At 42.6% G+C, this 15,000-nt stretch overlaps 1 protein-coding gene across 1 annotated transcript in view; it reads right to left on the bottom strand.

The window, feature by feature from the left end:
• gabbr1a (gamma-aminobutyric acid (GABA) B receptor, 1a) overlaps nucleotides 1-15,000 on the bottom strand; it is a 65,637-nt gene that overhangs the window by 18,489 nt on the left and 32,148 nt on the right. The window contains 5 exon segments of the mRNA XM_056405878.1: nucleotides 2,417-2,549; nucleotides 4,672-4,822; nucleotides 10,141-10,218; nucleotides 11,180-11,243; nucleotides 12,067-12,312. Coding sequence (XP_056261853.1) covers nucleotides 2,417-2,549; nucleotides 4,672-4,822; nucleotides 10,141-10,218; nucleotides 11,180-11,243; nucleotides 12,067-12,312 — 672 coding nt within the window.

Raw genomic sequence — 15,000 nt, 5'->3', positions numbered from 1 at the left:
TGAGGTACTTTATGTTTGTTTGTTGACTCCCGAAAGAACACCGACATTAAACATTGAATCGGGTCAAATTGACCCGAAGGCGACACAAAGGTTAACTCTTTAACCCTTTAACTCTTTAACTCTTTCCCTCCCAGAGGGTCAGAGCGGCTCAAACAGGAGAGAGAGTAACCGACAGAGGAGAGACAGAGATGGACATTTCCCTCTCGGCTCTCCGACAAAAAGCCTGAACATGGTGATAGAGGAAGAACTCCCACTCCTCATTAGAGCTGGGATGTCTGTGGACCAGGTGGACTTTGTGGACCATGTCTGTGGACCAGGTGGACCATGTCTGTGGACCATGTGGACCATGTCTGTGGACCATGTGGACCAGGTGGACCATGTCTGTGGACCATGTCTGTGGACCATGTCTGTGGACCATGTCTGTGGACCAGGTGGACCAGGTGGACTATGTGGACCATGTCTGTGGACCATGTGGACCAGGTGGACTATGTAGACCATGTCTGTGGACCATGTGGACCAGGTGGACTATGTGGACCATGTCTGTGGACCATGTGGACCATGTCTGTGGACCATGTCTGTGGACCATGTCTGTGGACCATGTGGACCATGTCTGTGGACTATGTGGACCAGGTGGACTATGTGGACCATGTCTGTGGACCATGTGGACCAGGTGGACTATGTGGACCATGTCTGTGGACCATGTCTGTGGACCATGTGGACCATGTCTGTGGACCAGGTGGACTATGTGGACCATGTCTGTGGACCATGTGGACCAGGTGGACTATGTGGACCATGTCTGTGGACCATGTCTGTGGACTATGTGGACCATGTCTGTGGACCATGTAATAATTCAGAATATAATCATGTAAAGTAGTGAGATGAGTGTGCTACTGCAGCCACACAGCAGCAGGTGGAGCACTTTCCCCACACAGCCAATCGATGAACATTACCAAACTTTACCAAACATTACCAAACTTTACCAAACATTACCAAACTTTACCAAACATTACCAAACTTTACCAAACTTTACCAAACTTTACCAAACATTACCAAACTTTACCAAACATTACCAAACTTTACCAAACTTTACCAAACTTTATCAAACATTACCAAACTTTACCAAACTTTACCAAACATTACCAAACATTACTAAACTTTATACATTACTAAACTTTACAAACATTACTAAACTTTTATAAACTTATACATTACTAAACTTTACCAAACATTACCAAACATTACTAACATTACTAAACATTACCAAACGTTTACTAAACATTTACCAAACATTACTAAACGTTACTAAACTTTACTAAACATTACTAAACGTTACCATACATTACTAAACTTACTAGACTTTACCAAACTTTACCAAACTTTACCAAACATTACCAAACATTACCAAACATTACCAAACTTTACCAAACTTTACCAAACATTACCAAACATTACCATACATTACCAAACTTTACCAAACATTACCAAACTTTACCAAACATTACCAAACATTACCAAACATTACCAAACTTTACCAAACTTTACCAAACTTTACCAAACATTACCAAACATTACCAAACTTTACCAAACTTTACCAAACATTACCAAACATTACCAAACATTACCAAACATTACCAAACTTTACCAAACTTTACCAAACATTACCAAACATTACCAAACTTTACCAAACATTACCAAACATTACCAAACATTACCAAACATTACCAAACTTTACCAAACATTAAAACATTAAAACTGTGTTTCTGACTGCAAAGTGACGTCGATGTGATTTCAGTCGGACCTTAAGGGGTTAACTGGTTGAAACTAGTTTCCACTGAACCAAGAAATCTGAAATATACATTTTATTCTTCAAGGGAAAGAAGAAGAGCAAACGCTTAAAACATTTGAGTAAATCTGAATTTAATTTCTTCTGCATCTCCACGAAGAAACGAGACGAACACGTTGAAAAAAGCTTTGAGCCCAAACATCAAAACTATGAAATACAGACAGACAATACATCTCTCTATCTCTCCCTCCCTCTCTCTCTCCCTCTCTCTCTCTCCCTCTCTCCCTCTGTCTCTCTCTCCATCCCTCTCTCTCTCCCTCCCTCTCTCTCCATCCCTCTCTCTCTCTCTCCCTCTCTCTCTCTCCCTCCCTCTCTCTCTCTCCCTCCCTCTCCCTCTCTCTCCTCTCTCTCTCTCCTCTTCCTCTCTCTCTCCTCCTCTCTTCTCCTCTCTCTCCTCCTCTCCCTCCTCTCTCTCTCCTCTCTCTCTCCCTCTCTCTCTCCTCCTCTCTCTCCTCTCTCTCCTCTCTCCCCCTCTCTCCTCTCTCTCCTCTCTCTCCTCTCTCCTCCCTCTCCCTCCCTCTCTCTCCTCTCTCTCTCCTCTTTCTTCTCCCTCCTCTCTCTCCTCCCCGTTACCTGGCAGACGACGGGGAACTGAGCCCGGTGGACGTGGTGGCCGTCGATGCCCAGGGGGAACACGGCGGCCAGCGCCATCATGCAGCCCACGGCCGTCATGTTGTTGAGGTACGGCTGAGAGTTCTGGATGTACCTGCAACACACGACAGGAAGCAGCCGCCGGTCACCACCTGAAACACCCGGTCAGTCTGCTGGCCGACCGGCTGTGAATGGAGCCATAGGAGGAGGCGTCGCACTGTTGGGACCCAAGTGACGCCATATTTCATTTTTAGGATTCATTGTTTTAGACAAACGTAATCGGGGGTTTCCTGTTCTGCAATTCTGTCGTATTCTTTTTCTTATTAGCGTTGGTTGTCGATGTGTCTGGCTTCCTGTGGAGAGAGCATGATGGACATCATCCTCCTGGGGGGGGGGGGGCACAATGTGCATAATGTGCATAATGTGCATAATGTGCATAATGTGTATAATGTCCATAATGTGCATAATATGTATAATGTCCATAATGGGCATTATGTGCATAATATGCATGATGTGTATAACGTGCATAATGTGTATAATGTGCATAATGTATACGAATAATATTATGGACATTATGCACATTATGGACATTATGCACATTATGCATATTGTGCACGTGATTTTTACCCTTAACACTGTGATTTGAATGTGATTTTGTTAGATTTATTTCTATTTTCAAAACCTGGTTTATTTTCTTGTGTGTTCCAACAAGGCAGTTTGGTGGCAATCTCATTTTTTGTGAAAACAGCTTACTGAATAAATATGATTTGAGTGTTTTTGGCTGCTGACATCAGCCCTTCAGTTGAATGTGTGTTTGAAACATAATCAGAGCTGGCAGGAGGAGCTGGCACACCGGAGCAGCCGCAGACCCCCACAGGAACAAACCGCTCCAGCTTCTCCCCAAAAAAGACCTCCTGATAATCTCCTGGATGATTGGGGACTTTAAAAAATCTCTTTGACCCGAGTCACACATAAATATACCGCGTTACAGCGACATCACAGACGTGTTATTAAGCTTCAGAATCCAAGATCAAAAGGGAGTTTTACTTAAGGATGTGTATTTGCATTTGTTCTCGGGCTGTACTTAAATATATATAGATATATATTTATATCTATCTATATAAATATATATACTTAAGCTGTGGAAGACACATCAACAACCGCCGTTCACCCCAACGGAGAGGAGGAGTGATGTCACCGCTCTCACGCTCACGTTCGCCCGTGGAGGAGGACCAGCTGGGCCGGGCGTCCTTCCCATTCACTCGTCTCCAACGGGTGACCTTCCTTGACCTCTGAGGCCACGCATTGCTGTCATCCTATTAAACGGAGACCTTCGTCTTTGGAGGACGATGTTATCGTCACGATTTCATGAGATTTCACTCAAGGGCAAATCAAGAAGAAGAAAAAGGACCAAAAAAACCATGATATTTGAATGTGACTATTTTTTCACGCAATCTATTCTTTGTTATCCTTTCTCCCTCTTCTTCTTCTTCTCTCTTTTTTCTTGGAGTGAGCACCATCTGATGTTTGTTGTTCTTTGTGTGTTGTACACTGAGCCTGAATATCACGTGCACATGTAAACATGAGTATTAGAGTAGTATTGGTCATGCAAACACGAGTATTAGTCATGTAAACGTGAGTATTAGTCATGTACACATGAGTATTGGTCATGCAAACACGAGTATTAGTCATGTAAACGTGAGTATTAGTCATGTACACATGAGTATTAGTCATGTAAACGTGAGTATTAGTCATGTACACATGAGTATTGGTCATGCAAACACGAGTATTAGTCATGTAAACATGATATTTGTCATGTAAACGTGAGTATTAGTCATGTAAACATGAGAATTAGTCATGTAAACGTGAGTATTAGTCATGTAAACATGAGAATTAGTCATGTAAACATGAGTATTAGTCATGTAAACATGAGTATCAGTCATGTAAACATGAGTATTAGTCATGTAAACATGAGAATTAGTCATGTAAACGTGAGTATTAGTCATGTAAACATGAGTATTAGTCGTGTAAACGTGAGTATTAGTCATGTAAACGTGAGTATTAGTCGTGTAAACGTGAGTATTAGTCATGTAAACATGAGTATCAGTCATGTAAACATGAGTATCAGTCATGTAAACGTGAGTATTATTCATGTAAACATGAGTATTATTCATGTAAACATGAGTATTAGTCATCGATCTATCCGTTCATGGTGTCTCGGGCGTCGGCCGACCCACCTCACGTTGCCGTTGTAGATGTTGAAGGTGAGACACACGATGCCGAACAGGATGCCGAGGCCGGCGAACACGGACACGGCCGCAAACAGCTTCTGAGACAGGAAGCGGTACTCCTCGATCACCACGGTGCGGTCGGCCGGAGGCCCGGCGCCTGGAGGGAGAGAGGGGGAGAGAGAGAGAGGGAGAGAGGGAGAGAGAGTGAGGGAGTGAGAGAGAGAGAGAGAGGGAGAGGGAGAGAGAGAGAGGTTTAACGTTACCCCCTCACCTCGTGTTTAGAGAGATGGGAGGAGAGGAAAGGTTTCTGGTGACATCTGAGGTCAAACTCACAATCATATTTCTATATTCTTTCAAATAAGAATTTTAGATGAACCCTCGTTGCATTTTTTCCCGACGATAACGAGCCAATCGAAATGATTCACTCTCAATCTCTGTGTGTTGTTAACCAATCAATATCTGTTCTCATCTTACTAAACAAAAGTGTCAGTCAGTCAAATAAACCAGGCAAAACGTTTTCCCCGCACATTAATAAAACGCTCACGACCCTCCAGTGTGCGTTCACAACTACACAACTACACAACTACACAACACGTTCTGTTCCAGACATGCGGCGCAACACGTCTGTTTGGTTTCAGTCTGCAGCTCCAGACAGTTTCATTTGCACCGGAATATTCAGGTGAAAGAAAACAGAAGAACAATAACTCAATGTGTGTAATATGTATAATGTGTATAATGTGCATGATGTGCATAAAGTGTATAATGTGTATAATGTGCATCATGTGCAAAATGTGTATAATGTGCATGATGTGCATGATGTGCATAATGTGAATATTGCACATTGTAGTATTTCTAATTTATGGTACTTGACTCGTGATATATATTTTTATATATATTAATTACTGAGTTTATTAATTACTAAAGTTATTTGTGACTTTAGAAGAAAGATACATTGTAACAGATTCAACTTTCCGTCGTGATGTTTGTCCGTTGTGGAATACACTCGACATGGTAATGGAATGTTTGCAATTACTAAAAAAACAAACATTGGATTAAATACAAATTCTAAAAATCTTTTGGATGACTTCAAAGTCAAACATTGATAATATTTCACCTTATACAGAAGAAATGTACAAATCCCCCCCAAAAATGATTATTTAAAGATGTTTTCTCTTATAAATCCAACATGTAACGCGGAGCCGCGGGTCAGAGTTCAAACACAACGTCCATCAAATATTCATATTACTGTCAAATATACAACGGACTGCAGCGGCTCACACCTGGATGCCCCTTTAATGTGTCGACAGGAGCGTCATGCAGTGAGCGAGGCGGCCACTTTGGACTTGATGAAGAGTGTGTGTGTGTGTGTGCGTGTGTGTGTGTGTGTGTGTGTGTGTGTGTGCTATAAGCGAGCTCATTATTTCTGCTTGTGTGGCTCTCAACCCGAAGGATCCTCTAGTGAGGGCGGTTCAGAGAGGGCAGATGGACCGGAGCCTGGTTCCCCCTCACAGCCTCCCACTGTCGCTCTAAATCTGGGACTCGGTGTGTGTGTGTGTGTGTGTGTGTGTGTGTGGGGGGGGGGGGGTATGTGGGTGCACCCCCAAGTGTGCCAATATGGACTGTTAAGGGTGCAAGGAGCATTTATGTGTGCATACAGTGTGTAATGTGTGTGTGTGTGTGTGTGCGTGCGTGTGTGTGTGTGGGTGTCTATGTGTTTGTGGTTGTGTGTGTGTGTGTGTGTGTGCATGAATGCTCATAAGGGTGCAAGGAGCATTTGTGTGTGTGTGTGTGCATGCGTCTGCCAGAGAACTAGAGGGTGACAGAGTGTGTGTGTGTGTGTATGTGTGTGTGTGTGTGTGTGTGTGTGCATGTGTGTGTCAGAGAACTAGAGGGTGACAGTGTGTGTGTGTGTGTGTGTGTGCGTGTGCATGTCAGAAACAGAGCAGGAGTGTCAGCGTCGCGTGACGCTGACGTGTCACATGTCAGCGTTTCGCCCCTCGGAGGGTCACCGGGTGTCAGGACTCCCATCATGCTCTCTGTTTTGACGCCACGGACCCGAGCGCCGCCCGCCGCCGTCTGACTGAGGGATGACGACGCGTCTCTCTCTTCAAACCTCTCCGGGACGATACGGCCTCCAGTTATTGATTGTAGCGCTTCAGAATATTGCGCAACAATCATTCCTGATGATGTCATCGATGTTTTTAATGAACCCGGATACAAATGTAAACAGCATTACATCATCCAAGACTGTTTAATGGTACCCGGGTTACGTGGCATTCAGAGGATGTGTTGTCGTGTTGTCGTCTTGTTGTCGTGTTGTTGTGTTGTTGTCGTGTTGTCGTCTTGCTGTGTTTGTCCATCTGTGCAATTTACAGCATATTACACATGAGTTGCACCAGAGTCCTGGCAGCGTACACAACACATGTCCATGTGTCCAATCTCGTCACTTCTACATGTGTGTGTGTGTGTGTGTGAGAGAGTTTGTGTGTGTGTGTGTGTGTGTTGAAAGCGAGGGCCAGGTGTGACATACCTCACCAGGGTTTTCACAAAAAACATGCAGGAGAGTGAAACATATCGGCTCCACTCCAGAAGGGAAAACGTTAATTCAAATGTTGTTAGAACTAATAACTACTGTTTCACCTTTTTAAGAAACATCTCAAGTATTTCTTCGTGCTTTTATCAGGTCTCTTTATCTTTGCTGAAATGTAATATGAATTATAAGTTTTGTTTATTTATTTCAATTTATTTGATTCTTATCTTCCTCTCTTTTTTCTATTTTTTTTAAAACAATATTTTATATCGAATTTGACAGAAAGCACACATGTATTACTATTTTTATTATTAATATTATTAATATTATGCATAAAAGAGGATACATAAGCTTGTATATAAATGTATATATATAAATGTATAAATATATATATATATTTATATATATACATGCTTAAATATAAATATAGAAGAGGATACTTAAGCTTGTATATAAATGTATATATATATACAGGCTCTTGTATGCATAATACAAATAATATTAATAATAAAAATAGTAATACATGTGTGCTTTATGTCAAATTCTATATAAAATATTGTTTTCAAAGAAATAGAAACAAGATAAATACAAAGAATCAAACATTTAAATAATTTAACAAAACTTGAAGTCCAATTCCATTACAGCAAAGATAAAGAGACCTAATAAAAGCAAGAAGAAATACTTGATATATATAATATATATATATGAATGAATGAGTGTGTGTGTGTATGTGTGTGTGTGTATGTGTGTGTGTGTGTGTGTCGACTGTCCATTCAAAACCTCTGTCCTTGATCAGGGAATCAGAACACGGTGTTGCCATGGAGACCCGGCTCTATAACAGTTGCCACAGCGATTAGAAGAAGAGCTGAAGTGGTTGTTAGGGCGACTGTGAAGAGAGTGAGAGAGTGAGAGAGTGAGAGAGGGAGGCGGGGAGGCGCCTGGTAAACACGTCGGAAAAACGCCGGAAAACAAACGCCGGAAAACAAACGCCGCGGTTAAGTTGCGAACCCCCTGTGTCTCCACCCTGTCAGCGTTTTTTTAAAGTTTTTTTATTTAACCTTTAACTTTACTAGGTGTATCCCATTAAGATTAAAAATCAAATAAGAAACACGTAGTTACAAACAAAAAACACGTAGTTACAAACAAAAAACACGTCGTTACAAACAAAAAACACGTCGTTACAAACAAAAACACAAGAAACACAGTTACAACAAATAAAAAATCAGAAACACATAGTTAAAAAAAAAAAAAATCGGTTTCAACCCAGCTGGTTTCTAACTGGGCCACGTTGCACCGAGCCAAACTAAAGCTCTGGCGTGCGGCCCGGTGAAGGACACGACTTCACGCATACGGGTCGCCTGTCCCTCGCCACCGGTGCTGACCTGGAACCGCTCCCTCTCCTGGGTTGATTCTCCTTCAGAGCCTAAAGAAAGGGCCGAGGCGTGCAGGATTGATCGGTGGCCCCACGCTCTGTCTGGGCAGAAGTATGCCACCTCTCCGGGGGGGGGGCACCGGTAAACAACCACAGAATCGGTCTTGGTGTGTGAGGAAAATCACCAGTTATAGGTTTTCACAGAACTCTCGAATCCGGCCAGCGGGGGTCAGAGAGACGGGTCTGTGTCTGTGAGCTCGAGCTTCTTCGGAGAGACGTGAGGCAAAGAGGGAAAAGACAGGTGTGTGGCGGGGTGGCGGGGGGCTATTGTATTTGGTTTGCCCCACTTATCAACTCGGGCAGCAGCGGCTCAAGGAGGCAATTAGGGTTCAAAAATCCCTTTTTAAAGCGCCCGCTTTCTGCCTTTTGCTTCTCTACTTGCACTCCAAATGTTGTTATAACTAATAACTACAAGTTCAGCCATTCTCAAAAATATGTCGCGTGGCACGTTTCATATGTCTCGATAAGTTCTTCTTCTTTTTTTAAAAGTAATATAATATTGTTTATTAAATATTTCTAGTTTTGCTCATCTGATAAATCGCCTCTTACGGATGTAACTCGAGTCAACAGCTGTTTCACCTTTTTAAGAAACATCTCAATTATTTATTCTTGCTTTTATCAGGTCTCTTCATCTTTGCTGAAATTGAATATGACTTCTGAGTTTTGTTTAATTATTTCAATTTATTAGATTCTTATCTTTCTCTCTTATTTCTATTTTTGTAAAACAATATTTTATATAGAATTTGACATTAAACAAGTTTATTACTCCCATTATTATTATTATTATTATTAATTATTATTATTATCCATAAAAGAGGAGACTTAAGCCTGTATATATATATATATGAATGAATGAGTGTATTATTATGCATTGAAGAGGACACTTTTGCTTCTCAATTTGCACTCCAATTCTCAAAGTCACCACTCAGTCACATCCAAACCTATAGACGTGATCTCAACACGCCTACATTGTTATTGAGCACTTTCTAAGGATCTCATTATTTCAAATGGACTTCCACAAGAATTATGCTCCTTATATTGTAAAACTTGCCGTAGAAAAAAATACTTACAATTTAGTTTTTCTTTCCTCAGTATCGAGGTAATCAAGCGATGTTGTCTGTGCATAAGTCAGTGGTCACAAACAGGAAGTGCTAATAGCCACTTCCCCGTATTTCTCACGATGCCAGTGAACACATCTGTGCTGAGAAGGAGCCGTGGCCCTCAGAGTGATGCGCTAAGACATAAAGGAACTCAAATGTAGCGGCTGCCTGATGACTGTGCAGGTGGTCCTTTTAGCTCGAGCGCCAGCGTCCAAATAACTAGCGTCAACCCAATTAGAGGTTAGAGAAAACCAGCTTGATTGTATGTCATTTACACAGTGGGAACGTCTAAATTGAGCCACAGCGAGAAGGTCTAATGTCACGAACCTCCGATGACTCACAGCGTGACGGACAGGACGTGAACAGAGACATAGACGCTGTGGGTGAAGACGGCGAGGTGACCTCCATCTTACCTATCCAAACATCGTTGCCGAACCAGGAGAGGTTTTTCTGAGAGCTGTCGTAGTATCCGATCTTCTTGTAGCTGCCTCCTGGATGGAGACGGAAAGAAAAGGAATACAGTCAGAGAGAAAGACAGTTTCATTAGGAATGCTGGTGTAATTAAATTCCTTCCCACACACACACACACATACACATACATAGACACACACATACACACACATACCCGATTGTATTACCACGTGAGGACCACTGACTGGAAGCAGCCTTGTGGGGTCCACCCTTTCTAAAGGGTCTAGAGACAAAGTTTCAATTGCTAAAATCATGATATGTTTGTGTTCACATGAAAATGACTTTAAACCTCAAAAACTCTCAAAAATATCAAACCTGAATTTTTTTGGGGGGGAGGGGATCATGATACCAATACAGTACTAACTGCTCTCTATTCATAAAAAAACACGTTTGACCTATTTCGCCCATCATTTCTATACTTTCATCTCAATGGCGTGCGTGTGCAGAGACGAGACACACGATGAACAGATAAAAGGAACGAGAGATGAAAAGGTGCATAAAGGAGGGCAATCAAAGAAGTACCAAGGGGAGAAAGGGAAATATGAGACGGAGCGTGAGGGGGGAAAGGGGCAGGATTATAAATCCTCATCCTTTAGGACGCCAAAGGGAACAGAGGTAGAAAATAATCCTCAACCTTATCCTGCGCGGGGAAACTCATTAAGTCGCCGGGTGACAAATAGGAAGCCGTTTGTAGAAACGGCTTAAAAAACGGAGGCTTGTGCCCAATTACAGCGAAGCCTTGAGTCAACACACTGCTGTATCGAGGGCATTCGCGGGTGCGATGCTCGGATACGGAGACCAATCGGCAGTGAATCCCACAGACAATCCCCTCCCGAAAAACAGAAGGCGTTGCTCTGAAACGAGCTGAAAGCAACAATCGATACACGAGGAACCCAGTCAGCTGTGATATATATGTTTCTTTCGCGTGATAGAGTGACATTTACTGTTAGCTGCAATACAACATCAGTGGGAGTGTTTTACCTTGCAGTTGCTCGATAAGAGTCATCGCCATCCTGGATCCCTGGGCATCAAACACCACTTGGCCCTGAGACACAGACGGGAGGAAGTGTTGTTTTCTTTTAACGCCGATGATGAAAGGATTAGTTTGTCATTTTGATGAATACTCTCATTTGCTTTTTAGCCAATGAGGTTGGATGGGAAGCTTGACGCCGCTCTCAGAGCCAGTTAGCTTAGCTTAGATCACAGACTCCTCTGCTTACTGTATAGTTGGATAATCAATTTTGTTGTATTATTCTTATTGACATTTTAGAAGCAATCACTTCAGGACTTCGCCCCGTTGCTTATCTTAAATGTCCACTTTATTTAGTACGCCTGTACAATCTAATGCAACCGATAGCGAAGATATCAATACTACCTTTGAAAAAAGTATATCATGTTCAGTTCTTTTAGAAACTGGAAGAGGGGGAGTATACATTCAACAGACATACGGACAAATACCTTGGGAAGCATAATAGACAAATGTATGATGGGATTTGTTTTAAACTTTGTTTTAGTTTTTTTTACATTTGGGGATTTTGGATGGTGAGCACTTCAGTTCTGGAAACTGCTCAGAAAAATCCTTATTGTGAATATACCTGGGAAAGAAAGTAATAACTCCTCTGAATGCCATGTCCTGGGGGGATTAAACAGAAGCTGAACATTATAAGCTTCATAAAGGTCGACTATGTGGCAGCGCTGTTGTTTACAGGCGGGACTAACAAGGTGTCCAGGGAGAGTGTGTGAGCAGTTATCACTTATCTTACAACACTAAATTCAATTAGTCTTATTTCCCTTGCAGGGGAAACTCAGATCCTCATATCCGTCCACGAGGACTATTTCTAAACATCTACGGGAGCATGAACACGTACCGAGACGCCTTCGAAGGAGCTGGTGTTGAGGGCCCGGTAGATCTCGGAGGTGATGTCGTGGTTGTTGTAGTTGAAGTCCTCCAGGCGTCGGCCCTTGGCCTTCAGGGGGGCCACGGTCTTGTTGAGGGCCAGGGCCAGAGCCCAGACCGCATCATAGGCCAGCGGGGCCTCCTGGAACCCGCCGGTGTCCTCGGGGTTCTTCCCCCCCAGACGAGACATCAAGGCGGCGATGAACTCCTGCGACGTCTGAAAGATACCAAAGAGGAGTCCTTATTATAATGCAAGACGCATTCATGATAAACCTGTTGCTCACAGGCTGAGAGGAGAAGACCGTCAAGGGCTTTGATCTCCTGGAGCTGAGTCCGACATGAACACACACAATTATCTGCTATCGAAAGTTTTTAGGAGCTTTAAATTGGAAAATAAACACACATTGTTAACTCCTGGGTGAGAGACTGTGGATGAAGCTGAGCTTTACATCTAATGTAGAGACTTAAATCAGGTATTAATATTCTCCTCTAACTCTTTCCCAAAATGTTGTACTATTCTTTAAAACATGCTGCACTGATTTAAGGAGGTGAAGTTATTTGTTCATAGAGTATTCTTGTGATATTACAGAATCTCCTTTTTGCGACTTCAGGAAATTAGCCGAAGGATAAGTGCTGTTTCTATATTTTCTCGCTTTTAACTAATTTAATACAAGGATAATTATACGCCCACTTCTACAGGATGCAGTTGGGAATAAGAAGGCTGAATTATAAAAACAAATATGGGATTTTTTTTAAAGACGTGGCCCCAGACTGATCCTGTGTCCTGTTTTAGCTTTGAGAGAAAATACAATAAAAAATACAAGTGATTTTTAACTTGAATCCAACATGTTTCTCAATTGAGGAGTTTTAGAAATTAAACACCCGGTTAACATGATCTCCCTCGGAAAGTGAGGAGGAATGTGCGGCGGGAGATGCTACCAATCATCAAGTGGTCCCTGTGGACTTTCTGAGGCCCCCGAGGGCCCCAACACCCCCCAAGTCAGTCAAATTCATCTAATTGAAATCCCATTTGGAATTTAAATCTGCAACTGCACACAGAATAATAATGGTTCTTAGATTGTTCTTTAAAAAGGCTTTGTGGTTCTTGGAAGAACCATCACCGACTGAAGAAACATTTTTTTTCATTTGAGACACCTTTATATGTTCTTTTGTAGAACTATTTCAGGAAATGGTTCTTTAAAGAACCCTGGTTTAAAAGTTTCTTTGTGGAACCAGAAATGGTTCTTCTCTGGCATCACTCTGAAGAACCATTTCCAGTTCCAGATGGCCCCTCCATTGCTCTGCGAGTACCTTCCTCACGATGTGCTACTGCAGTCCCCGCCGCTCTGAGCGCTCCATCTAGAGCAAATCTCAAAGTTGTAAATTGAATCTGAACGGATCGACTGGAGCTCGAGTTAAGGCGGTAACGCTCATCACCCGCCGAGCGGCACGTCAACAGCTAAATCAGCAGGTAGCGGCAGGTGCTCTGTGAATATAAACAACAGCTGCTGATGAAGCGTGAGAGAGGGGGGGAGGGGCACGTGGGGAGATGGGGGGGGGGGGGCAGGCGGGAAAAGGTGGGTGACGGGGAAATGATAAGGAGAAAGGAGCGGTGGGTAAACAAGAAGAAAGAAAGGATGATCCGCCAGCAGAGTCAGAGAAGGTCGGACAATGGGAGAGAGGAAGAGGTTAAGAGGATTATGGGCGGCGAGCGGAGAAGACGGAGAAATAGAAACCGGAGGACGGAGCGGCGGCGGCGTCAAGGAGGACGTTCAGAAAGAGTGTGTCAGTGTTCAACATCCATCTTCCTCATCAGAGGTTCATGAAACACGATATTGATTCAGGACACACGCGGCTCAATGAAGCTGTGACGGGCGGCAATCGAGGCGTTTCACGTGGAACGAGGCGTTTGTTCGGGATGCCGAATGGCTCGAAAGAGGAGCATCAATCACAGTGGATGGGAAGAGAAAAAGAGCCAAAGAGGGAAGCTATGCAGGGACTTTACAGGAAATAGTACATAGCTAATTTGACTGTGTTTTAGGGCTTATTGTTGTATTTTTAGTGTCTTTTCATTGGTAAACTCGACTCCAGGCCCTATCTTTACACCCAGCTCTCAGCGCTTCAGTTCCAGACCGACGACACCGTTTTCATTTTCACACCAATCTCCCAACACCTCGCCGGTTCGGGGGTTTTCGGTGCATGTGCTCATATGCAGTGAAATGGGATTGTGGATGGGACAGATGATTGACAGGCTCCATCGGCCAATGACCTCACAGCTGTCCATTCCCTCCCTATATATACCACAAAATACCACGGCAACATGACTTCAGCATCCCCAGAGACAAACCGGAAACAGTAAGTCCAAATATACAAAAAATATACAAAAATCAGGCTACCGTATTAAATTGTATTATTATACTATTTGATGGTATTTACTCTTTCAAAGTGTAGCTGGACACGAGCTAAACGGACAGAGTTCACAGCACATCAGCTGCTTTGAGCTCAAATACACAATCAACACACTCACAATCATTTTCCTTATCTGTACTTCCGGGATGTAATTCCACTTTTCAGGATGACATGGTACGGTTTGAAGCCTTTTCTGACGTCAGGCATTGTATTTGGGATTATCGGACCTCCTCTGTGAGCAGTGTGACACTGTGGGGGCTACATGTTGAGATTTACGACTAGAATTCAAAATAAAAGCCTAAAATAAAGAACATATTTTTATTAAATATAAAATATAAAAACCAACCCGTAAATACTTTGTTGATTTCCACATGAACAGGCTCCGAGGTAAGAAATTAAATAAGGAAAATAATGTTTTGAATAATATAGGAATATCAATTAATCTATACTTTATAATACATTAAAATCTGCAAATGAATTGTGTAGAAATTTAAGC

The sequence above is a fragment of the Pseudoliparis swirei genome, chromosome 22 (assembly GCF_029220125.1).
Source record: "Pseudoliparis swirei isolate HS2019 ecotype Mariana Trench chromosome 22, NWPU_hadal_v1, whole genome shotgun sequence".
NCBI classification, from domain to species: domain Eukaryota; kingdom Metazoa; phylum Chordata; class Actinopteri; order Perciformes; family Liparidae; genus Pseudoliparis; species Pseudoliparis swirei.
Note: the sequence above shows the minus strand (reverse complement) of the source record. Positions and strands in the feature narration are given on the sequence as shown.